General features: G+C 53.6%; 6 protein-coding genes across 6 annotated transcripts; 2 read left to right on the top strand and 4 right to left on the bottom strand.

The window, feature by feature from the left end:
• Positions 1–4,575: 4,575 nt before the first annotated feature.
• On the bottom strand, positions 4,576–5,461 carry N656DRAFT_771592 (uncharacterized protein; the record flags this gene model as incomplete). Its single annotated transcript, XM_064813872.1, has 4 exons — positions 4,576–4,647; positions 4,713–4,982; positions 5,036–5,266; positions 5,372–5,461. 4 exons carry the CDS (start codon positions 5,459–5,461, stop codon positions 4,576–4,578), a joined length of 663 nt encoding a protein of 220 aa, XP_064666203.1.
• Positions 5,462–7,631: 2,170 nt separating this feature from the next.
• Positions 7,632–11,316, bottom strand: N656DRAFT_783855 (uncharacterized protein). Its single transcript, XM_064816042.1, has 4 exons — positions 11,016–11,316; positions 10,804–10,961; positions 8,192–10,718; positions 7,632–8,117 (listed from the first exon to the last, which is right to left on the bottom strand). The coding sequence occupies exons 1-4, from the start codon at positions 11,032–11,034 to the stop codon at positions 8,074–8,076; spliced, it is 2,748 nt and encodes a 915-aa protein (XP_064666202.1). The 5' UTR covers positions 11,035–11,316; the 3' UTR covers positions 7,632–8,073.
• A 127-nt stretch (positions 11,317–11,443) lies between these two features.
• N656DRAFT_783853 (endodeoxyribonuclease-like protein) lies at positions 11,444–13,486 on the top strand. The gene is made up of 4 exons (XM_064816041.1): positions 11,444–11,706; positions 11,800–11,998; positions 12,061–12,238; positions 12,319–13,486. The coding sequence occupies exons 2-4, from the start codon at positions 11,906–11,908 to the stop codon at positions 13,290–13,292; spliced, it is 1,245 nt and encodes a 414-aa protein (XP_064666201.1). The 5' UTR covers positions 11,444–11,706; positions 11,800–11,905; the 3' UTR covers positions 13,293–13,486.
• An 858-nt stretch (positions 13,487–14,344) lies between these two features.
• Positions 14,345–16,129, bottom strand: N656DRAFT_792327 (CHL4-domain-containing protein; the record flags this gene model as incomplete). Its single annotated transcript, XM_064817067.1, has 1 exon — positions 14,345–16,129. One exon carries the CDS (start codon positions 16,127–16,129, stop codon positions 14,345–14,347), a length of 1,785 nt encoding a protein of 594 aa, XP_064666200.1.
• Positions 16,130–18,261: 2,132 nt separating this feature from the next.
• On the top strand, positions 18,262–19,680 carry N656DRAFT_688550 (uncharacterized protein; the record flags this gene model as incomplete). The annotated part of the gene is made up of 2 exons (XM_064810635.1): positions 18,262–18,538; positions 19,118–19,680. Coding segments are annotated over 2 exons (840 nt in total), but the record flags the coding sequence as incomplete, so codon positions are not given.
• Positions 19,681–20,117: 437 nt separating this feature from the next.
• N656DRAFT_783850 (uncharacterized protein) lies at positions 20,118–21,427 on the bottom strand. Its single transcript, XM_064816040.1, has one exon. It carries the CDS (start codon positions 21,093–21,095, stop codon positions 20,325–20,327), a length of 771 nt encoding a protein of 256 aa, XP_064666198.1. The 5' UTR covers positions 21,096–21,427; the 3' UTR covers positions 20,118–20,324.
• Positions 21,428–24,617: the final 3,190 nt, after the last annotated feature.

Raw genomic sequence — 24,617 nt, 5'->3', positions numbered from 1 at the left:
ATTCGCTAGTAACTGGAAGTACTAAATTTAAGGAATCAAAAGTTTTTATGGAATCAGAGGACCTGACCCTCTACGCAGTGGTGGGGCAGATGGCGATTATGAAGCCCTGACGAGTAACGTTAAACTCTCTTCCTGCCCACCTGCCTGAGCATGTGATCAGGCTGGGGAAATGAGGCAGCATTGACCACCAGTTTCCCGCCAAGGCTCAGGACACCAGGAGCCACACCACAACAATTTCTTCCGCACCGATATGTTCGTGTTATTGATCAGCCAGCTCATCCAAGAGCTGGGACACTTCTCTGGCAATGTCGCAGGCCAATCACTCACCTCATTTCTGAATGAGCGTCTCCGCCAAGCCAGAACCTAAACTACATATCACGGACTAAGGGTCCTGCAGCTGATCCCGCCGCTTCCCTCTTCACCGGCGCCAAGGGGCTGGGAGCAGTTGTTCTTCCGCTTACTACACCATAAATCCTCAATGCTGGTTCGTCACATACTTAGCGTTATGCGGAGTGCCACCTAGTTCGGACCTCAACCATGGAACAGCCTGGAGCGCAACGGCCAACTGTGCCACGTCTGTTGCGACGAATCATTGCTATGTCCTCGACGCCAATACCATCAGTCGTCGCTCACCGGTTGAAGATCCATCTTAGTCCAGTTTGCGGTTCGTCACCGCAACTGATGCAAGAGACGTCTACGGAGTATGGAGATACTGAATCCATTCATCAATCCGGACCGCCCGGCACCCGACGGTAGGGAACCGTGCTGACAACTCGGGCGAACCTGTTTTCTAGAGCGTTTCGGCTATAAGTCAATGGTTAAGGCCTTTGGATCATGATGTGATGAACAAACGCCACACACACCTCCGAGTACAGGCAGCCAGGCCGAGCCAGGGCGCGTCATGGCCCCCAAGCCCCGGGTTCCCGAGAATACGGTTCTTTGTCTCGTTGCCTAGCCTAGTACGGAGCAGGCTTCTGCCTTTCACCTCACACCGTCCACCTTACGTCGTCCGGCCCTAGTCTCTGTGCCATTGTATGTATACCGTGTAACTCAAAATCACACACTTAGCGTTATCTTCAAGTTGACTGTTTCCAATTTACATCACCTGTCATGATCGTTGAAACTAGGTAGGTACCCAAGCACGACTTATCGGGATCCAGGACGCTACCAGACTCGGTGAACTTTGAAGCTATACTCCGTAAAGCTGATAGCATAGGGCTGCTGTTCCATACGAACTACAGCATCGTCGATAAGGGACCAAGTAATTACAGTACGGAATATCCGTAACTTCTGCAGCATTTCCAATGCTTCTTGTTCATCGCATCGTTTCCACCTCGCGGTTTCCATGGTGCCGTTTCCATCCCAGGAGCGAGCGGCCCAAGCTTGCCTTCGCACGGGGCCTGGAATCAGGTTTAGCGCACGGAGACAGTGGGTCCCGTCTCGATCCCTTCTCCACACTAATCCAATCCACCAACCAAACCTTGTCACAATGACGATCTTCAACGGCCAAGACTCGTTTTACAAGACAATCCCGGTAATGACAGCAGGGCTTGCGCACTGCCTTTCTCAACATTTGGTTGATCACACCAGCTTGGTATGTGAATGTCAGGAGACTTTGGCATCATCCAGCATTAGCCCGGCTCTATTTCTTCTAGTTGTGGTCCTATCCGCTGACTTCGGTGTAGGCGCAAATGACTGTCACCATGCTACGAAGTAGGAGACTCTCCATTGCAGTGTGAGACATGGAAAACAAAGAAAGCAAATGTTGCTCCAGACGAAGACAAAACGGGACTACGGATATGAACTACAAGAGACCGCTGTGGTTCAGCTCGCTCTGTGTCGTTTGTCTCAGATGCAGTCAGATTCAGCTGAAGCCACAACTTTTGTCACGGAACTTTCGACAGTTGCCACCACCAACTCCCTGTTCCATGCCTACACTATCGCGGACGAAGGAGGGGTGATTGACATCCGAAGATTACCCCGACCACGTAACCTGCGACAGCACCGGGACGGGACATAGCACGGAGCAGGATTACGTATGCGGCAACCCGGGGGCTTGAAGAAACAACTAAGATGTTCCTTTGACCAGCCGTCCTCTCCCCTTGCAGCGGACAGTCCGGCGTGCATCGGCACAGATGATCCGGCTCGGCACCGGGAGTTATTACGTCTTGTTCTCGGCGCCCGCCCCGCGTTTTCCCGCCGTCCGATCCGCCGCGACAGATGGGGCCAGGGCCTTGCTTGCTGTGCTGCTGCAAAAGCGTGTGTGTAACTTCAACGTGTAGTTAAGAATCTTACCACATGTCGGCTGCCGTCCGTCAAGATCGACATCCCCTATCTATCCCTGCGTCGAGCAGCACCTTTGAGACCCCTTATCATAGCATCATCACGCACATTGACGAAAGAAAGCTGCCCCAAATTTGTCCTTTCAGACGGCCACTTGGCCCGCCTCCCCGCAATGTTCCATTTTGCATGTTCTGCACGCTCAAGGTCATCCCGCTCCCGTTCCCGCATCTGCAACGCAGCGCGGCTGCTCCCTTAATTCCAATGCCACCTTTCCCGGTCAAGCTTGCCCTGTCCCCCATTGCCACTACTGAACCATTGATCATCATCCTGTGTGTGGGGAACTGGATCCCTCCCATGAGTGCATGAGCCCCTTCTCCTGAGACAAAAGGATCTCAGCGCGGCAAGTCTACTGTTAAGCTTCACTTGTGAAAGGTAGAGAGGTATGGTAAACAGCTCGCTCGTGCCGTCCTGGGATTCATTCGGCTGTACAGAGGTAGTTGGGCCATCCACACTTTGCTTAAAAGTGCACGCTCTAGTTAGCCATAGCTACAAAGTCAGACAGAATGCAGCGGCACTTGATCTTCCCGCTGAGGGTTGTACTTTACAACTGGACATACGTCTTTCTCTCCTCGACCATATTGTCCTCTTCCCGTCTTTGTGTAGAACCGAACTGCCCATCCACATCCGCTACCTACACTTACGCAGGGATCCGGCACGGGTCATGGACTCCTTGGTTCTGGCACTCTCTGCACGTGTATGCCGTAGGGGTTGTATGGAGGCTACCCTCGACGCGGCAATCCTTTTTGCGACGAAGCCACACGACACAGCCTGCCTCGGATAGCATGTCCTTACAGAAAACAGGTTTCCCACACTGGCAGATCAAAGATAAAGACACCTAGGTATGTAACGCTAGCAGAATCGGAGAAGCCCCGAGACCGGCCCAAACTGCGACGTGCACTTCACTATCGTTTTCATCTCCATAGCCATAGCCACAGCAACACTGTAGTTACAAACAATACAAAGCTGTAGGTACAAGTGAGGAGTTGAAGATCACAAGGTTGTGTATACGAACGTTATTGTGTTCAGTATGTACTGTACATACATATACCTTACTTTACTTCAAAGCTCCAGGAGACAGCTCGTGTACGAAGAATATAGGTATGATAGATCTGTGCTCCTTAGACTACTTAATACTTACCTCAAGTTGTGACCGTGACAGTACTACTGCCTTGTGGTCTCTGCCCCCCTGAAATGGAGCGGGCCCCTGAACTCGGACAAGATCCATTTCATTTAGACTCGGCTTAGAGATGCGCAAGAAGGGGTCAGGGACATCGTTGAAGCAAGTTGCTATGTCTCTTTCTACCATGGATAACATTGCCATTGCGATAAGTTCAATACCAGTAGCTTTAGCTTCGAAGGCCTCTTTAGCAGCAAATGGACCTTTCCCCCTTCTCACACCAGCTTTGTTTCCCACTCTTACTTAACCACCTGGTCCTGCTCAAATCGTGCTCCTTGCCATAAACACACCATCACCACCACCATCTTCTCGTCATAGGACGCGCATTGTAGGCTGACTTGTAATTAACAATCACCAGGAATCTAGCTCACAAGTCATATCTCATATATGTCATGAGGATGATCACATCTTCATATTGGAAGGACGAGGCTACTGATATAAGCTGCTGGCTATTATCACCACAGCCGTGACCTTGTCGTTTAGTTGTCAAGCATCACAAAACATACAACAAGCCCGCTCACATCTCACGAATCCCTTAGGACGCTACTCAATTTCCCCTTCAAGACAACATGCCACGGTAGACATCCATTGTAAAACCGGATCACACTCTCACCTTCACCCTACCAAAGACAACAATAAAAGAAAACTCTTCTGTATTGTTTCAGATGCCTAGGTAGTAGCTCCCAGCTTCAGTTATCTAATTAGCAGTCGGGGGTCCCTCGCTCGCTGTGTCCATCCAGATTCCCAGAACGCAACGACGATAACTTGGCCCACCTCCCCTCCTACGCCGGGTATCACTCCTTGTCTGGAAAAGCCTCCCATGGCCTATGTATGAGTACTGACTGACCAACGCCAGGCAAGGAAAATCAATGGGATATCAAAGCAGAAACAAAGGAAAAAGAAACCCCGGCTTCCCATCCTTGATCATGCTCCATAACTCATTAAGATCCGCCACCGATGGCAGTCGCTCCAATTCTAAAGAAAGCACCGAAAAAAAACGCAAATGGCCAGGGAGAGATATTCGCCGATATTAGCGGCGGCGACGTATCTTGGTTTTAGAGCATCGCAACCGCAATGCCAGCGGCGGCCAGGAAGCCCAGAGCCGGGCCAACTGTAGCCTGAGCGCCCTGTACAGGATTGTCAGCATTCAAGACAGGGACACAATTGACTTAGCAGGAAAGAGAACACATACCATGGCGGTGCTGGTCGAAGTGGTGGCCGTGTCCTGAGGCTGCGAAGTCTCCTCCGCGGGCGACTCAGTGGGAGCAGCCGAGGTGGTTCCGACGGTGGTCTCCGCGGTCACGGTGGTCGTGGGCGAAACACTGGTGTTGACGGCAGTGTCGGTGCTGGTCACGACCGAAGGGCTTGACACGGTGGTCATGAAGGTCGTCTCAAAGGTGGAGGTGTCGCTGGTCACGGTGGCAGTGACCTCAGAGACGGTGGCCGTGACAGTAGCATCGCCCTATGTACATGATTATCAACGACTTGTGCTCAGGTGTTGGGTGTAATACTTACGGTCGGGGTAGGAGTGAAGGTCGAAATGTTAGCGGTGACGCCATTGGCGAGGCACAGGTCGTTGCCCCAGGCAATCGCGATGTTGGCCTGCTCGATGTTGCCAGCGCAGACCGAGATGGAGCAGTCGTGAATGCCGTATCCGAAGTTGACATTGCGGCACAGGCAAGCAATATTTCCATCCGGGCAGCCAAGCTCGGCGCCCTTGTTGAGCATGGCGGTGCCACAAACTCTCTACACGCGTTTATGCGGGTTAGAATGGTCTGCTTCACGGGAGGATTGAACCACGGCGAATGACGCGATTTAAAAACAAGAAAGAGGAGATAAATCGTCACTTACACCGCAGTCGGGCATGTTCGCGGGGAACTCCTGGGCGGCCACAAGGACCGCGCCGAGAAGGCCGAGGATGGTCGCGAAGAACATCTTCATTTTCGAAGTGGTGAGAGTCGCGATTCGAAATGAATGGTCTAGAGCGAAAACTAACAGGTAAGCGAGAGCGCAAAAGCCGCACTGATGTACGATGTTATTGTGTTCTTACGAAGGAGGTTTTCGAAGGGAAGGTTTTCGACGGGAAGTTTTCTGAAAGGCAAGGTTTCGAAAGGGAAAAGGTTACGAAAGGAAGGTTCGCGAGGAGAGGTTTTGCGAGGGGAGGTTTCGCGGGGTAAATTTTCGAGAGGGAAGCTTTCGACGAAGATTGGGAGTGGAAAATACCTTAGGAATCGCTCGATCGATCGAGAGTGACGAAGCGATAGTGGTTTTCGAAGGATGTAAGGTGTTGTGAAGGTTTGCTTGCTTCAAATTACGCAATTTGTGGCTGCGAAACGTTGCGATCTGTGGAATCTAGCTTTGTAAGAAGTAGGAAGAGGAAAACAAGGGAACGCGAAAGAGGGGCACCGAGTCAAAGTAGGAAAGTACAATGCCTTAAGGGCAGCCACTTGGAATTACTTGCGAGAGGGAGAACAAACCCTTGTTCCACGTTCGGATGAAAATACCAAGGAAATGGGTGTTGAACTTAAACTCCTGAATGGAAAGTACGAAGGGGAAAGCTCGATATGGTTCGTGCACGCACCAATGCAAACCTCTTAGCACTTGGGATTCTTATTCAGCAAGAAAACATAAATCCCACAAATGTGTACCATTATTCTCTGAGTTCTAAGATGATAATATTTCTTTACGAAGCTGCTGTGAGCTTCTTTTGATGTCAGCGATGACGACGTTTGTGTACAGATAGGAACCACTCATCAGAAAGAGAGCAAGCAAGCACATAGGCAAAATCAGAACCTACCTCGTGGGGAATCCAATTGCGGCGACACTGCTTCGTCCCGTCCCTGCAACTGGTACTAGGCTAGGTAGGACAAGGATTGGAGCTCCCACCTGCCACATCACTAGGCCCGCAGACGGGCGTTTGCAGTCTGAAGCATCCTGCTATTGATGCAGTGACACTGACATGAAGGGAGTCCTGGCCAGCTAAACCGGAATCGACAGCGTTCGCTCATCACTGCAATTTCTTGTCAGTAGCGTTATTCTGGCGGGGCTGCTGGAAATGTTGATGTTGACATGCACGTTCATCTAATGTCTTCATACAAAGTCCAAGTCAACAGTTGGTAGGGCCAACATTTATTTGCTAGGGTGACTGTCAGGGCAGGGTCCCGGCACGAACACAGCAATCTGGAAGTTACCATCACAAGAGATCGAGCCGAACGTGAACGAGGGTTCGCAGACCGGAGGGGACGTTCCCTTGCTCATCTTTCTTCCGGATCTTGTGGTTTGACAAGAATTCCAGAGGGGTTCCCGTCTTGGGGAGCTGGCGGCTGCTTATTGGCCCCAAAGGCCGAAGTGGCTTGTGTTGCGGACAGGGGTTCCAAGATGGCTTCCCGAGCCGCAACCAAGGCCGAGTTCGAATCGATGACGCGTTACGGATAACTTGTTGATGGACTTTGAATGGTCTTACACATCTCTTGAAAACAACACAGATAGGAAGCATGGAAGTATTGGATCGCGATTGTAAATTGCAGCCAAGAGAAGACTAAAGAAGCTGTACTTCTCCCCTTTGCTCCTCGTTACTTTCTCACGATCTCCAGGTGCCATCAGGCAGTGCCCAAAGGTGAGGTCTGAGTTGATCGGCTTTTCCCGTCGCCCCACATCGGTTGCCCTATCAGTCATTGTCAAACTGGGCTTGGCATGCCGGCAGCCGGGGGCCCATGCCGCCGATCATCCATTCATGCCAGCATGCTTTCAACTCTTAAAGCCACCCACATCACCACCACTCCGACCGATTCACAGTCAAAGAGACCATATCTTCAAATTCTCAGACAGGAAGAATTTCCATAGCAGTGTCGGTTCAGCGAGTCTCTTCAGGTAAGACACGCCTACTGTAGGTCGGGTAATTTTTGGCAGGCAAAAACAGTTCCTCAATGCAGGGTAGAGTAAATGACGCAATCGTGTTGCCATCCCATGTTGCCATTCGTACAATACACGACAGATGAAAGAACTAGACTCACCTTGGATCTGCAAGCATGTGCGACAGCATCAAGCACACGTATAACACAGTATTAAGCAAAACGGACGCTGCATCCAGCAAGGACGGGGCTCGACTTTCTTTCGTTAGTGAACAAATGAGTTACTTCATTGCAGCTAGGACGACCGAGTGATAGTGGACTGAACCCTCAGCGCACTAACCTAAGCATCAGAAGACAAGCAGCATACACTACCCAGACTCTAGCAAGACAACTGCAGAGGGCAAGCTCTCCGCCTGTATATAATACATTTCAGCAAGGAATTCGCGACACAGTCGACAGTGTGAAAGGCAAACAAACAAGCTCATGATCCAACTCCGCCTCAAGGAAAGGGAAAAACAAGCATTTACACTTTGCAGGCATCCTACCAGAGCACGGCTGCCCGCATGTACCAGTATAACCCATGATAAAAAAACAAAAACAAACAGAAAACATGCCCAGGTATTAATCCCATGCCAATCATTTCAGCCATCGTCTCCCGTCATAACACTTTGCAAGACGCTGCGTCTCCCACAGTGACGTGAATCAACCGCTGCACATGACACATGCCTCGGGATTCTCAATGCTGCCTGTATAACCGAGTGTCAGTATATTTTCCTGGTACAAGACACATCATTGGCAGGCATCACGGAGAAAGACTTACAGGCAAGCACCGCCTCTGAATAAATATCGAGTTCGCGTTCCTTACTCTCTTCCTCCTTGTCCTCGGTCTGTCCCTCCTTCTTCGCATCGAGCGCCGGCGAGCCAATCTCCTCAAGCTTGGGCTTGTCAATTGGCTCAGTAGGCAGTGACTTGGGGCTATCACCCTCGTCGACATCGGCCTTGAACGCCGGCGGCTTAGACGGCGAGGGAAGCGGGCGAGACTTAACCTCGGCTGCCGCAGGAGTCTTGATCGGAGGAGGGGTGGTGCTGGGAGTTGGGATCCCGTTGCTCAGGCTGTTCGGCGAGCTCTCCTTGTTAACAAATGCCATGGGCATGGGAACCGCCCTGGGGGACGACATGTAGCTCCCTGAAGGGGGCGAGCGCTTCTTCAACCCAGAATGCGCCTTGCTGACGGCGCTGTCTTGGACGCGGAGGGCTTCTTGGTCTACGGTAAATTGGATCGGCTGGGCCGCAGCCTGTGTGCGGAGGTAGTACATGCCCGTCTTCAGACCCAGCTTCCAGCCGGTGAAGTGCATGCTGGTGATCTTGCCCATGGTCGGCTCACGCATGTGAATGTTGAGCGACTGGGACTGATCGATGAAGGCACCCCGGTCAGCAGCCATCTGGACAACGGTGCGTTGTGAAATCTCCCAGACTGTCTTGTAGAGTGCCTTGATATCAGCAGGGATGTTGGGGATGTTTTGAATTGAACCGCCCTCGGCAATGATGCGGTTCTTCATGTTGTCAGACCAGAGGCCCATGTCGACGAGGTCCTTGAGCAGCCAGGGATTGACGACTTGGAACTCGCCGGCAAGCACACGCCGCTGGTAGATGTTGGACGTGTAGGGCTCGAAGCACTCGTTGTTGCCCAAGATCTGGGAGGTGGAGGCGGTCGGCATGGGTGCGAGCAGCAAGCTGTTGCGTACACCATGCTCCTTGATCTTGGCCTTGAGAGAATCCCAATCCCACAGGTCGGATGGCTTGACGTTCCACATATCGTACTGGAGGATGCCCTGGGACACAGGAGATCCTTCATACGTCGAGTACGGGCCTTGCTCCTTGGCCAGCTCGCACGAAGCGGTCAAGGCGGCATGGTAGATGGTCTCAAAAATCTGTTTGTTGAGCTCACGCGCTTCGGGAGACTCGAATGGCATGCGAAGGGCCAAGAAGGCATCCGCAAGACCCTGCACACCGACTCCAATGGGACGATGGCGCATGTTGCTGTTGTAAGCCTCCTTGACTGGGTAGTGGTTCACGTCAATGATCCTGTTCAGGTTGCGGACGACAACCTGGGTGACTTCATGGAGCTTCTTGAAGTCATAAACACCCTCGTTATAGTCGACAAACGCTGGAAGCGCGATAGAAGCCAGGTTGCAGACAGCAACCTCATCAGGAGCAGAGTACTCGATAATTTCGGTGCAGAGGTTGGAACTGCGAATGGTGCCCAGGTTCTTCTGGTTGCTCTTCCGGTTGCAGTGATCCTTGTACAGCATGAAGGGGTTGCCCGTCTCGGTCTGGGCCTCGAGAATGGCATACCATAGCTTCTGAGCCTTGACCGTCTTGCGACCACGGCCTTCCCTTTCGTACTTTTCGTACAGAGCCTCAAACTCCTCGCCGTAACAATCGGCAAGGCCGGGGCACTCGTTGGGGCACATGAGGGTCCACTCGCCGTTCTTCTCAACACGCTTCATGAAGAGATCCGGAATCCACAGAGCAAGGAAGAGATCACGAGCACGGACTTCCTCCTTTCCATGGTTCTTGCGGAGGTCGAGGAACTCAAAGACATCGGCATGCCAAGGCTCGAGATAGATGGCAAAGGCGCCAGGCCGCTTGTTGCCGCCCTGGTCAACATAGCGGGCAGTGTTGTTGAAAACGCGGAGCATGGGGATGATACCGTTGGAGGTGCCGTTGGTGCCGGCAATATAGGAGCCGGTGGCACGGATGCGATGGATATTCAAGCCAATGCCGCCTGCCATCTTGGAGATCATGGCGCAAGTCTTGAGGGTGTCGTAGATGCCTTCGATGCTGTCATCCTTCATATCGACCAGGAAGCACGACGACAACTGAGCCTGGGGTGTTCCGGCATTGAAGAGTGTTGGAGAAGCGTGTGTGAAGAGTTTATTTGACATGAGGTTGTATGTCTCGATGACACGCTCGACATTGTCTCCCCAGATGCCGACAGCAACCCGCATGATCATGTGCTGCGGGCGTTCAACAATCTTGCCATCGAGCTTCAGGAGGTAGGACCGTTCCAAGGTTTTGAAGCCAAAGTACTGATAGTTGAAGTCCCTGTCGTAGACAATGGCTGAGTCGAATTCTTCCCTGTGCCGCATGACACACTCGTACGTCTCTTTGGCGATCATGGGGGACGGCTTCCCGTTCTTGGGGTTGACATAGTTATAGAGGTCGCTGACGACGGCCGACCATTGCTTCTTTGTCTGTTTGTGGAGATTGGAGACGGCAATACGGGCAGCAAGAATGGCGTAGTCGGGGTGTGTAACGGTCATGTAAGCGGCAGTCTCGGCGGCCTAGTAGAGGAGTCTTGGTTAGCCTACTGATACATGTGGAAGCGAGGCAGGAAACGAGCGTAGCAGTTTCTTGACTGATGCTTACCAGATCGTCGAGCTGAGCGGTAGTCACGCCGCCATAGACACCAGAGATGACCTTCTGTGTGATGGCCACCGGGTCGACATGGTCCATATCAAGACCATAGCACAGACGCGAGACGCGTGCTGTGATCTTGTCGAACTGGACGCGTTCCTGGCGCCCATCTGAGCGATATTAGCTTCGAATGATTGCAGCGTCACAATCTGGCGTATACATACCGCGCTTCTTGACGTACATGACGCCGGTTGTGGTAGACTAGACAACAAGACAATGAAGACGGCCGACCTTTCAATGAAGTGGTCGGTGGCGGAAGGCAGGGAGTTTGTCCCCACCCGTTGAAGGACTCTCTATTTGATGGATAAATATGTAAGAGGAAGCAGTGTGACGGTTTGTATGTCCCTTGAAGGATTTGTCTTGTCTTGCTTTGTTGGGTAGAAGATGCAGGAGGGAGGAGGAGGAAGTAGGCGCGCTGCTTTCTCCCTTCACTCTTTTAAGCCGTGGGGTTGTGTGGACCGCGTCCGACGCGTGCCGCTAGAAATTTGGCGCGTCGACGCGGCCCCGCCTATTATACAAACAGGCCGGGCCAAGATGCGGTCATTGCCCCACTCGCCAGCTGAGGCACAGTTGCAGCCTGGAAATTTGCATTTCCAAAGTGAAGGCAGTAACAGCGCATCTACAAGGAGTTTCCTGAGCCATTCCTGAGTTGAAGAGACTGAGGTAACTGTTTTGCGGTCTTTCATTTCCGGTTCCCTATTTTTGATGGCATCTCATTCACTGCCACAGACAATGCCAAAGTAGTTGGATAGCATTGAGTTGGCAGTTCAATCATCGCTAGACTTTGATTACCAGCACTTGTATTGTAATCATCCTCTCTACAATACGACACAATAATACCCATTGTGGACTATTGTATGAACAACTCTGAGTCAACCACCGTTCTTTGCTTATGATAACCCGAAGCGGATATTTATAAGCACCTGGAATCTCCACTGACTGCCGCAGTATGAGATTGAGCCCACTACACTCAATTCCGCGAATTGCAGGGATTCGACTTAGCAGAACCTCGATCGTAGGCAGCGTGCCTTGTTCCACTTTGGCGAGAACGAGAATGGCCCAGCCGGAGTTGGACCAACCGAACGGAGCGGTCGCAACAGGACCTGCGACACCTGAGCTCACAAATTACACGCCGAGATATATCGATGTGAGTTTTCCAAGACCTTGTCTTACTCATCAAGTGCCAGTGGCTTATTCCATTCTCACCAGATCGGCATCAACTTGGCAGACCCCATTTTCAGGGGCCGCTACCATGGCAAATCAAGACATCCCGACGACCTGAAGGCAGTGGTGGGGAGAGCTGTCGAGGTCGGCTGCACAAAACTCATCGTGACGGGATCATCCTTCAAGAGCTCACGAGATGCCCTCAAACTCGCCAAGGAGTTCCGTAAGTTCCGAACAAAACCCCATCCGCGACAGCCCACCCTCGGCTTCCGAACGCTCACCATCCACGACTTCAAACAACAGCGGGCACCGTCTTCGCTACTGCAGGGATCCATCCATGCAGCAGTTCCATCTTCAGCCCATCCCACCATAAGCATCACGACGAGAGCCAGAGCGAAGGGGAGGATGGCGACGAGCACACGCCGGCCTGCGATCCAGACCCCTCCAAGCCCATCCCGGACGGCGACGGCGTCGACCTCGTCAGGAGCGACCAAATCATCGCCGACTTAACCGACCTCATCGCCAAAGCCCGATCTTCGTCTTCCTCTTCACCCGAACTCGTGGCCTTCGGCGAGTTCGGCCTCGACTACGACCGTCTGCACTACGCCTCCAAAGAAGTCCAGCTGCACTCCTTCGCGGTGCAGCTGGCCCTCGCCGCCTCGCTGAAGCCCCAGCTCCCTCTCTTCCTCCACTCGCGCGCCGCGCACGCCGACTTTGTGCGGCTGCTGAAAGAAGCCTTTGGCGAACGCCTTGAGAGGCTTGAGAAGGGTGGTGTCGTTCACAGCTTTACCGGCACCGTGGAAGAGATGCGCGAGCTTATGGAGCTGGGTCTCTACATTGGTGTCAATGGGTGCAGCTTCAAGACGGCCGAGAACTGCGTTGTGGTCAAGGAGATTGAGCTCTCCCGGCTGATGCTTGAGACGGATGGCCCGTGGTGCGAGGTCAGGCCTAGCCATGAGGGGTGGAAGTATCTTGTGGAGTTTGAGGCTAAGGCCAAGGCTGCGGCGGCCGAGACGGTGGATGAGCCAGAGAAGCCGAAGCAGCAGCAGCAGCAAGGGAAGAAGAAGGGCCAGAAAAAGGAACCCGAGGTCCCTGACCGGTATAAGGTGGTAAAGAAGGAGAAATGGGAGGAAGGGGCCATGGTCAAGGGCCGCAACGAGCCGTGCACTATTGAGCGGGTAGCGAGAATCGTGGCCGGTATCAAGGGTGTTTCCGTCGAGGAAGTGTGTGAGGCGGCATGGGAGAACACGGTCAAGGTGTTTGGGCTAGACTCATAGATCAGCATAGCGCAGTTCATTCCCGCTTAGAGACATAGGCAGGCAATGCTTCGAGTCTCACGATTGCCTCTCTCAACGCAAAACTCGTAGAGAGTGACCACGACGACGGCGGCCAGAGGGCATTTCGGTCGGGCATGGGCCCAGAGCGGACTGTATCGGCAGAGACTTCTATATCCAGTCCTGCAGCGGCGGGTAGTGCCTCCCATGGAACAGTTAGGCCATGGAACCCATTGTTGTCAGTAAGCCGTTCCATCTGAGCAAGCATCTTGGTGGTGATCTTTCTCTTCCGGCCACGAGCATCAGGAAATACTGAAGGCAAATATTTGGTAGGTACGGCCGTCGTGTATCTTAGGCTGGGAGGGAATCCTCCACCTGGAAATGCCGATATTCCGCAGCCTTCACCGGCTTTTGTGCATAGGATCTGGCCGGAACGAGAGCTACAGCAAAAAAAAAAGTGGTTGATCCAGGAATCGGACCCCAAAAAGAGAGGCAGGCGTGCGAGCCTACACAGCAGTCTGGGACAGCAACATTCGTCGACCAGAGGTCGTCCAGGTATTTTCTCTACGCCCACGCTGGAACCGCTACGCCAAATCGCCATTGAAATGGTTCAATGACGTACCGGCTCCTGTTGACGACCTGAAACCAAAAACTTCCCTATATATCCCCACATTACCCACCGCCTACCACACTGTCACCAGCACCTCCGTTCGATAATCTGTATGGGTCATCGCATGCCATGATAATTGTCCACAATAACCCCTCTTCGATCCATGAGAATTACCATCTTAGCTAGCTACAAAGCAATAGGCTACATTTAGAAAGCAATCGACAGCAAGATGTACAAACTACTTCTTATTAGTAGTGCTACCACTCGTCTACGCAAGTGCCATGTGTTAAGCAGCGTTGAGAGACTGTTTGGTTGGAGACGCCGGAGCCTACTGGAAGAAAACACCCCATCGAATTGTGTAAGATGGATGAACAAGTCGACAGTCACGCCTGTAGATGCGTTTCTACGAGGCACGAAGCGCCCCGAGACTCCCAGATGAAGGCCATTACACTCCAGACCCATTATGCCCCCGTATCCTCCCGTTGCTGACGGCGCCTATTGTCACGCCTTCCTCCCCGGTCATCCACCCGGGCATCCGCTCGCCATCAATAATGTCACACTCCACAAGCTGCCTGATTCCCCCGAAGACGTGGGGTCCGTGGAACGTCAGCCTGACATACGGCCGCCACAACTGCCCTTGCTCCTCGTCGCCCTCGTCCTCCCCTACCGCCCTCCGCAGATTCACCTCCACATGGTTTCTCTTACCACCACCCGTAGCACCAGCCCTGAGATCACCACTTGTCTGTTCAACATCTTCCCCGTCTTCCCCTAACCCCTTCACCTCGGGGAACGGGTCCTCAATGACAACATCGACCCTCTCAACGCCCAACCCGTCCCCAACCCGCGCAGAATCCCCAAACCGTGCCGTCGCGAGCATTCTAGCCCGCTTAGCAGCCCTGTCTTCCTTCCTTTCTATCCCGGCCAGCAGAGCCCCTCCCCTCTTCCCCATTCCCGTTCCAGTTCCGACCCCTTTCCCAACCTTCCCAGCATGCCCACCCTCTTCTACTTCTACTTCTTTCGCCTCCTCCTGCTCCTCCCGATCGGATGATGATTCAGCAGCAGCCGGGGAAAACAGCTTCGGGAGAATAACCAAGTCGAGAGGCGACTCCCGAACTTTATTTTTGCCGCCCCCTTCATCAGCATACCACCCCCACCCACCCCCGGCAGCATTCGTCCTCCCGGCTCCCCTTCGCGCAACCAGCTCAGCCAGATTCCGCGTCGCGAGGTTGGTGCCCAGCAGCGTGTACCGCTGGCGCTGGCGCGGGTTGGACAGCGCCTTGGGCACACCCTCGACGATCAGGTTCCGGAGGGACTTTGCTTCGCCCCCACCCACACCCACACCCACACCTCCGCCTCCTCCTGCGCTTTGCTGGCCAGTGGGGTTGGTGCTGGTGGTACTGGTGAGGATGCTCTGCTGGGGCTTGGAGATGTACACGTAGGGCGAGGCGTCGGGGAAGGCGAGGTACACCGTTCGGGCGGAGTCAAAGCTGGTGGTTGTTGTTGTTCCTGTGGTGCCGGGTTGATAAGAGGAGGAGGAGAGGCCCAGAGCGGTGTTGTAGGGTGAATCGACGATGAAGATGCGCAGGAGGAGCAGCGGCAAACTCCGGTGCGCGTCAAAGGTGTAGTGAGCTTTGACGTCGGGCAGGACCTGGGCTTGCAGGGCCCGGAGGAAGGTTGAAGGGTGGAAGCGCGGGATGGTGAGCGACTCCTTGTCCACCTCGGGCTGCGGGGCCGCTTCCTCGTCGTCCTCCGGATCGCCGGTGGCGGGAGGTTTGAGTGGCGCGATGCGGTAGGCGGACCATTTCTGTGAGGTTGGGTGGTCGTACAGGTACTGCAGGTCGGCCATGGCAAGTTGGTAGAGGCTCAATCCATGCCGCCAGTCGCCTTCGAGAATGCGGTCGAGGACTTCTCGCTTGGATCCCTTGCGCGTTTGCAGGTCGGTGTAGACTTCCCTGAGCGCTTCGGGGGATCGCGCCGGCGGGTAGAAGTCGTCGGCTTCTTCCTCGTCGTCATCATCATCATCATCATCATCCTCGCCGTCGCCATAATTTCTTTGCCGGAGATAGGGTTGTGCCAGAGGCAGATTGTTTTCGTCTAGCCAGTCAAGTGCAACTGAGAGCAGAGATGAACGCGACAGGCGCTTGAGAATCTTATAAACTGCAGGGAGTTTAGGGTCGACGCGTAATGATGATGGCAGGGACGCCGTCGTGGGCACTGAGATACGCGCCATTGTTCTCATCAAGGCATACTACAATACAAAGTATATAAGTTTAAAAAAGGTGGATGAACCCGACCTGGCTTCCCTCTCGATGATGCCAAATCACTTACAACTGTTTCTCTCCCTTAGTCCCTTTGCTGCTTAAGCGTATGCGCCGTATGTGTATTGTAGGTGTATTTTACCAGGCGCTCAGCCACATCTGAAGTTGTTTCGTGTTTCGCGCCACAGTATGCATATAGCTTACCGGGGTCTGCGGATGAATGCCCAATCAGCCAACCGCAGCAGAGAAATGGAATACAGCGCTGGGTTAGGGCTGAAGGTTAACTGACTGCGCGTAACCCGAACCCGTGAGTCCGTGCTTAGATCAGCGATCATACTGTACTGTACTCCGTAGGTTCAAACAAGATCACCATCAAGAAAAGGCAGCAAATCGCGTGGATGATCTGTGAGATATTGAGCTAAGAGCTTCACGTCAACTCAGCTTCAATCCGCATGTATTAGCCACAACTTCGCTGTGTAAAGAAGGAAACTCCAACAGTCCAATTCTTCCCTGAAGTGAGGCGGTTGTTACTTGTTAGCATGGAACTACTTCGTATATATGTACTGGACTAAGTAGTCAGGTAGTTTCCCTAGATTTAATAATCCACGAAGCATAGCCGAGTTTCCAGAACTCCATTCCCTCATGTCAAGCTACCCGTTGGCTCAGCACTGGTTTACAAGGTCGACGAGCCAACGGGTAAGGGCCCACGAGTTGGTATGCTGAATTTACTCTACGGCTGGCGATGTTTCCAGCGACCCCGTAGTTGCTAGTACGTTATGTACTCGGGCTATCTCGCACGTGCTGAAGGCTGTAATATCCTCCCCCACGCCAAGCAAAGAACTCACATCAGGGTGGTGCCCCGCCTCATGATTCTCATGAAAGGCGTCCTGAAACCCCATGGACATTGACGTGAGCATTGAGCTGGCTGCTTTATGAAATGCCATTACTGAATAGCCCGCAGTCGCTGGTAGATGGCCCTGTCAAGCGTAATGGAATCGCGTGAGGTGAGGTTCTACTACGGTGACACGGTCAGGAACGAAAACGTTTCGTGTTCGTGTGCCGAGTTCGGCGGCCGCGACTCCAGTCGTCATTCCTTTCCTGGAAGTTCCGAGCACGAGAAGCCAGAGCCTTCTTACTCCGGAATCATGGAGATCGTACACATACTAGTACCACTTCTCAATTCATAATAACGTTACCTTTCCTTCCTCATCCCGCATATGGAGTACCGGATTACGGAGTACAAACACCTCAGCCAGGTGAACCCTGACCCACTCTTCGGCCGAGCCCTGGAATCGATAATGTGCAAAAATGACCAGCCGAGACGATCTATCAAGACCCCGCATGGCGTTCGAAGAGACAAAGCTCTCTAAGATAATTGAGGTTTCGCACATGCTTCGCCAAGGAACGAAGCCGTAGAACTGTGGCTGGCCCACGACTTTTGAGGGTTGAAATCTCGCTGTCAATTGCTAAAACAACGTGGTGGTGACAATGCTTTGAGCAATTGAGCGGGCCTGTCCCACTTTCGATTGGACGGGAATCACAGGCTCGACAGGAGTGAGGGGCAACCTTTGTGCGCCCGCATCGGATCCAGCGTGTCTGACTAATTGATCTTTCGTCTGGGACCATACCACACCTCACCTTCTTCCGAGGACTGACTTTGATTTGAACTATTCATAACCTCAACCTAGCCCCTTGCAACTCACGGCTTACCAATTTCCCTGAAACCATCGCCAACAGCAGTTTTGCACCCAAAGAGCCGGCATCAGGTGTTTTGGCGCTCTCTCCCCCAGCCGTCCAGACTCTGACTCGCCGCCCGGGTCCATCCATTGGAAAAACCCGGACCCGATCTGAATGCCGAGTTAAGCCCTGGTACCCCCGCTCAGCAGCCTTTGTTCCTGCGCCTTTCTCAGCACAACAGCGACGTCGCCAAAAGGGGGATCATCTCATATTCGCTCGCCCAAATCTCAACTGTCGACTCTTGGAGACCCTCAATCGACAGCGCCAGCTTTGTGAAAGAGGCAGCGCGAGGCCGACGGTCCCAAGTCACTAGTGTTACTTATTCCTGTCGGATTCTGCGGATCTGCATACATACGAGACAACCATGTCGTACAACAGCCGCAGGGGAGTCAATGTCTCCCAGTACCTGCGCGACCTCAAGGTCCAGGAGCCCGCCGTGGAGGAGACTTTCATCACCGACGAAGACCTTCACAAGGAACTCGCGCTATTCACAAATACTCAGTTCTTCGACTTTGAGACGGGCCAAAATACGGACTTGCAGGCGCCTCCCGTAAAGCCTGAGACAACACAACCGGTTGCTTCAGATGTTACAACAACTGATCCTATCATTGGGGACTTTTCGACCGACTTTGATTTCATCTCTGGTTAGTCTTTTTTTCTGTTTTCCTGTCCGCTGCTCTTCATCTCTCTCCAATTCTGCTGTTCCCTTCTGTCATTTTCCCACCGACGGACCCCTTCTTGGTCACCGGCAAAGTTGCGCGGCCCCGCATATTGCATCCGGTATTCTGCGATGCGGGTGCGTGGTGGCGGCACGGCAGCAAAAACCATGAGATCAGCATTCAGAACATCATTACCTACAATGGATGGAGGGCGGCTGTGGACCAAAGAGATGCCTTTCCCTTATCGCGAATTGGGGAAAACGTTCGCACCCTACTTTGCTCATCATGTACCCCACCCAATGTTCTGGGGAGCGCCGTGATTGGAAGCGGTCCTCCCTCTCATGCATACACCTGGAAGCAGGAAGTCCTGGGCCCGCCTAAATGGCGCTGACAAATGACGGCCCCTGCCGGTGATGGTGCCATTTCCCGTGACTTCGGGGCGATTGCACCATCGACGATGGGCCATCAACAATGGACCGCCTAACTGTGGCTCAATATCCCCGGACTCCGCCTTTCCCGCCGGCGGCGCCGCCCGTTGGATTCTCTTCTCTTGGCTTTGCGTAGATGCCCCCGATATTGCCCGTCCGACGGCTGACCATGGCACAATGTCTCCAGGCGACTTCAATTTCGGGGATTTCAGCACTTACACCTCGCCGACCGTCCCCGCCTTTCCAGATGCCCTAGGGAATCTGCCGCCCATCCAGCCGGGGCCTCAGATGGCCGCCTATCCGCCGGTCCCGCCTCACCATCATCAGCCAGGGTATGTATCGTCCGCGGCCGTCCCCCCGCGGACAGCAGCAGCAGCAGCAGGAGCAGCGGGTGAGAAGCGCAAGGCTGAGCAGCAACTTAGCCCGCTCAGCGGCCGTGTGCTGAGCATCGACGAGCAAGCGCGGCTGGCGGCCGAGGAGGACAAGCGGAAGCGCAACACGGCCGCCAGCGCCCGGTTCCGCATCAAGAAGAAGCAGCGTGAGCAGGCGCTCGAGCGGTCGGCCAAGGAGATGACGGAGAAGGTGACGATGCTCGAGGGCCGCATCTCGGCGCTCGAGACGGAGAACAAGTGGCTCAAGAGCCTGGTGACGGAAAAGCACGGCGCCAAGGACGAGATCCTCGAGAAGCTGCTCAAGGAGTTCACGGCGCAGGAGGCCAAGAAGGCGGCGGCGGCGGGGAAGAATGACGACGGCGGCGAGATCAGGGAGAGCATCAGCGCCGCGAGCTCAACTACCGCAGTTGATGACGCGGAGACGAGGAGAAAAGATTGAGGTTCGGGTTGGGTCGGGCATTAAGCAAGGGGCAGCGTGGATATACCATTGTCACTTCATCCAACGAGGCGTTCTTGTGCGGCTGGGGAGTAGGTGGTGTTGAAGAGGATTGGCGTGCTCTTTTGAAGTAGTAGCTGGGCTCTGGCTTTTTGCTTTTTATTTTGAAGGGCTTGACCATTGTTGCTCGGTCAAAGACGTGATTCTTTGCGTGCTCATTGTCGATCCAGTCGACATCACAAACAGTACAATATGGTGGGGCGGCAAAGCGTTGAATTGGAATTTACATATCCCATCTGTGGCGTTGGTCCTAGCGTGTCTTTGATCTAGCCATGATGTATTCATGTACCGACTTGCTACTACAGGCGTACTACAGGCGTACACGAAGGGGAGCAGGCACATGGAAAGCAAGCAGCCATTCTAGCTGATGGTGCTAGCAAGAGAATCTCAATTCTCCATCTACCTAACATCCCCTTATCAATACCATTCTCACCCCTACTATCAAGCCTAATCCATCACCCTTGCTTGACCGCGTCCCCGTTGGGAGAATCACCAGCAGCAGCAGCAGCAGCAGTCTCACCAACACCCTCAACTGGAATCGGGGCATCAGCCTCCCTCCCAGCCCGGAGATTAGCCAGCCGCAGCTGGTTGCGCTTGCACAGGATGCGCAGCGTGTTCTGCCGCTCGATCTCCGTCATCTCAGGCCAGTTGGCGATGCGCGACACAGTCCCGTCCCGCCCGACCACCATCGGCCCCAGCTTGTCGAGTGCCACAGCTTTCCCGTTGACTTGCACGATCCGTGTGCCTTCTTCGTCGTTTGAGGAAGAGGAGGAGGGGTCCGGGGCCGGAAGGGGAAGGATTGGTTTCTTGCTCTCCTGCTGCTGCTGTTCCTGGTCTGGTTCAGTGGTGGTGGTGGTTGTGGTGGTGGTGTCGTCCTCTACAGCGGTGGTTACTGTTACTGATGGTTGTTGTTGCTGCTGCTTTGGTACTGCTGCTGAGGATGGTGTGTTGCCGGGGAGCGCTGACGTGCTCGCCGTTGGTGTGGGGTAGCTGCGTGCCCCTGCCGCGCTGGCAGAACCAGCCGTGCCGGTGATGGTGGTGCTGCTCATCCTTGTTGGTATGGATGGATACAGGGGTGCGGATGCAGATGCGGATGCGGATGAGAGAGGCGGCCGCCTTGTTGCGGCTGCTGCTGATGGGAGCCGGAAGAGGGTTGTTGTTGGACGGAGGAGTAACGGTGTGATGCGGCAGCGGCAAGCTAGGCTTGCTTGGCTGCGGATGGGCATCGAGCTCTTGCAGTTACTGCTTGGGTGAGCTGTGTGCTCAGCACGGCGGTGAGTACACTCCCTATCTTTTAAAGTTGTGTTTGTGGCTTGCTGAGTTGTAATTTAGGTCGTCTGGGGTTGTGAGTTTTACTCCCGATTTGAGCCTGCAAGATTGCTAGGTGTGCTCAGGGATGGGTGTTTCGAATCGATCTGGCGGTTTGAGGACCGAGATAATGTGTTGTAATGGTTGGTGTTGGAATATGAGTTTTGGTGAACTTGATCGGGCACTACTGGTCTTGTTCTCTTCTATTGAGACCTCAACTCATGAGGTTGTGATGTAGTTCGCTGGCTAAGAAACGTCTAGAACCATCTCATGTTTTGGCTTCACCGTGCAAGGTGTGGCAAGCCCTCACCTTGAATTGGTCCGAGCACGCAATGCCAAGAAATACATAGTGACTTTGAATGTCAACATTGCAGCCCCTGATCGTTGCGCAGTCAATGGCAACACTCATGTCCATTCTCGCAGAGCAGATGTAAGTGTCAATTGAGTTGATGGGAGCATCGTTAAGCACTTAGATACCGAGTAATTTAGAGCTGCTCCGTCTCAACACTCATGGGCAATCAATTACAGCTTGAATTCAAACGGGAAGGAGCAGACGACCGAGGACAGCCTGAGCCAGGATGTGATCACGCAAGAGCCGGGCTGGAAGGCGTCATCAGCCTTGACTTTCTTTTCTGTCTAGACTTTGGGGTGCAATTATTCTGGCTTCATGGTCATGCAGCACGTGTGTCTTCGACATCAGCCACGTCGGTGTCCAACCTCAGCTCCTTCCAAATCAAAGAGCTATTCATGTCAGCATCTTCTACATTCCAACCTGTCACAGTCTGCAAAGCAACGTAAAGCACCACATAGTATGTTTCTCAGGTTTCTCGGGCGACTCCCGGAGCTCGTTCATGCGCGCGGAGCACACCTCATGCAGCGGCCCCGGGCTCCCCCACGAAATCCTGCCATTCTGGTGTCCGAAATTGGACACTCGGCGAGCCGTCAAGATGATATAGGGTAAGATGAACCTGAGAAACCCACACAGTTCTTTCTAGCCCGCTCTCCTACGATATTAGCCTCCAGAGTCCAGACCCCCTCGCGATGCGCCCGGGCTGCACAGAGCGGAGAAGCGTGGGGGTAAGCAGCCGTCAGCTCTATGATGCCAATCGTATCACTTTTCCGCCGGTTCACCTTTGCATCGTCCAGAGAAGAGGCGTCTTCCCGCCGGGGTCACCTACCGAATCCGCTCCGCCGACCGTCACGAGACCCGAAACGTGGGAGCCGTGAGCCATCGAGACCTTGGCCATCCCTACACTACGGATCCCTCTGCTGCTGCGCTGCACTGAGCGGAAGTCAGATCCCGCAGTTGCTGGCAGCTTGACCGTTACGTCCCATTGCAGCCTTCCATTAACCTCATTTGCATTAAGTTTCTCGTTTCTACACCGATCGAACCCAGGTATCGGCTCATGCTGCCATGCTGGTTGGTTTGCACAAAGGCACTACTTCCTGACACGCCGCTCCGAGGTCTCTAACCATCCACCGAATCCGCTCCGCTGCCGCAAAATCCGACTGTCAGAGCAAGTGCTTCGATCGAGGTCCTCAGCTTTACGGAACCCATAGGCGTTTCATGTCCGTCCGACAGATAGCGAGCCTCTCCCGACGGACTTCCCGCCATCAAAAATCAAACAAAGCAAAAAATAAGAGGAAGCTAGGGGTCGAAGCAGCGTCCATGCTTAGGCAATTAGTACTAGCCCGCATGGATAGACTCCGCGAGGAGTCATCAACCAGAAGGCTGCGGCCTCGCCACTACGCGCTTTGCTTCTCGAGAATGGGGGAAAGACGAGGGACTCATACGTCCTCTCTTGGGCTTAAGCTTAGTATCTGTCTACCTTGTTGAGTACCTACTGACCTACTACGATAGCAGACCATCCCCAAGCCCGACCCTCCTGCATCGCAACAACAATTCCAAACTCAGCTTCGAGACCAATCTCGCGACTTGATCCGTCAACTCCAACACCAGAGGGTCGAAGACGTCAGCAACATACTTTCTGAGCTGCAAAGCTCCATGACAACCATCACAATCGCGGACAAATTCCTCCTTCACAATAAGCTGCCCCATGGGCCCATGGTAATACCACTCGTAGCGTGGTACAATGCAGAAGAAAGACAGAAGCCGTGGATCGGCGGGAACACGATACCTCTCCTGCTCCTGCAGCTTCATGTCCATACTCGAAGTGATAGCAATTGTCTAGTTCACTGCTTATAGGAAGTCTTCACACATACATTAACACAGGAGGGTGATGGAACCATTCTGGTTTCTAACAATGATTTCAACAAGTCTCCCTCTATGAACAAACGCGGTCTATGTCCGATGCATACTCTGAACTCGAGAATGACAACAGAGTCATTTCTCCTAGAGAACATATCGGACTACTCTGTAACCGTACCTTTGCATCTGTATACGTTGATATCCGAGATTGATGCCTTTTACACGATTGTGGTCTCAGGTGTTCTTGTTCAAATACCGTCCACGTCCCCCTGGACCTTTTGTTGAAGAGGAGTGTACGAGCAGGCAGGCAGGACAGTGGACACCACCCGAACAGAAGGGAGACCTCACTGCCAGTGCCGAATGCAGTACTGCAGCTTTTCAGGTGCCGGTTCCATGTTCCAGTTCGTCGTCATCCGAAACCCCCTTGACGGACGATAATGACAAACCTCCCACTCTCCAGGGCCAAAGGCGGAACCGAGGCTTAACAATCACTGCCTCCTCCGCTTGAGGGTCTGCTGCCGGTGTCGTTGTTGACGGGCTTGCTGCTGGCCTATAATTTCGTCGGGACTCGGTTGGACCCTCGGCTCGGGCCCCAGCTGTATTTGGACTCGAACAGCTGGAGGGTGGTGGGAGGGATACGACCCAGACTGGTTAAAATGGGTGATCAAGCTTGCTGTCTAGTGCGCTGGATGCGCCGTGCCGTGAACGTCGGGAGTTCTGCACCAGGTCGACCATGCCACCAATGTCTCCCGCATCTTGTTTCTCGCGCACTAACTGGTATCCTGGATAGCCCATGATAGGGCCGAGCTTTGCCAGTCTACTAGGCATGCTGCAGGTTTCGCTTTGTCCACTATAGAGATACTGGAGGAGAACATCGTTTCGAGCTTGCTGTCTAGTGCTATGGATGCACAGTGGACGTCGGTGTTGCGTTTCACGGGGAGCAGGTCGACTAGGCGGGCTCCGAATAGGATCTGCAGCAGTCCCAAGATTGTTTCAGGAGCATCGTCAGGAGCAGCAGAACTATGCTCTTGATGCGCGTGCTCATTCAGGGCCCAGGCGCCTAGTCTGGAGGGTGGTCGGATTCAGCCATTGCGAAATCGTTGTTGTTGGTGGGAAAAGAGTTCCAAGAACTGCAAGCGGAGGAGCCACTGATTGTCAAGCCTCGGTGGCGCGATGGGGCATGAAGCAATGATTTCAAGCGGGACCTGAAAAAGAACTGGGACACGTTCTG

This window comes from Canariomyces notabilis, assembly GCF_033297395.1.
Source record: "Canariomyces notabilis strain CBS 508.74 unplaced genomic scaffold N656scaffold_30, whole genome shotgun sequence".
Classification (NCBI taxonomy): Eukaryota; Fungi; Ascomycota; class Sordariomycetes; order Sordariales; family Chaetomiaceae; genus Canariomyces; species Canariomyces notabilis.
The sequence above is the reverse complement of the archived record's forward strand: the minus strand, read 5'-3'. Positions and strand labels throughout refer to the sequence as shown.

Coding starts and splice junctions, on each gene's coding strand:
- N656DRAFT_783853 (XM_064816041.1), top strand. CDS start 11,906: ATGGCCCAGCCGGAGTTGGACCAACCGAACGGAGCGGTCGCAACAGGA. Junction 11,999..12,060: donor ACACGCCGAGATATATCGAT/GTGAGTTTTCCA, acceptor CATTCTCACCAG/ATCGGCATCAACTTGGCAGA. Junction 12,239..12,318: donor CAAACTCGCCAAGGAGTTCC/GTAAGTTCCGAA, acceptor TTCAAACAACAG/CGGGCACCGTCTTCGCTACT.
- N656DRAFT_783855 (XM_064816042.1), bottom strand. Junction 10,719..10,803: donor CCGCTCAGCTCGACGATCTG/GTAAGCATCAGT, acceptor CTCCTCTACTAG/GCCGCCGAGACTGCCGCTTA. Junction 8,118..8,191: donor TTCAGAGGCGGTGCTTGCCT/GTAAGTCTTTCT, acceptor TCGGTTATACAG/GCAGCATTGAGAATCCCGAG.
- N656DRAFT_783850 (XM_064816040.1), bottom strand. CDS start 21,095: ATGCCCATCCGCAGCCAAGCAAGCCTAGCTTGCCGCTGCCGCATCACA.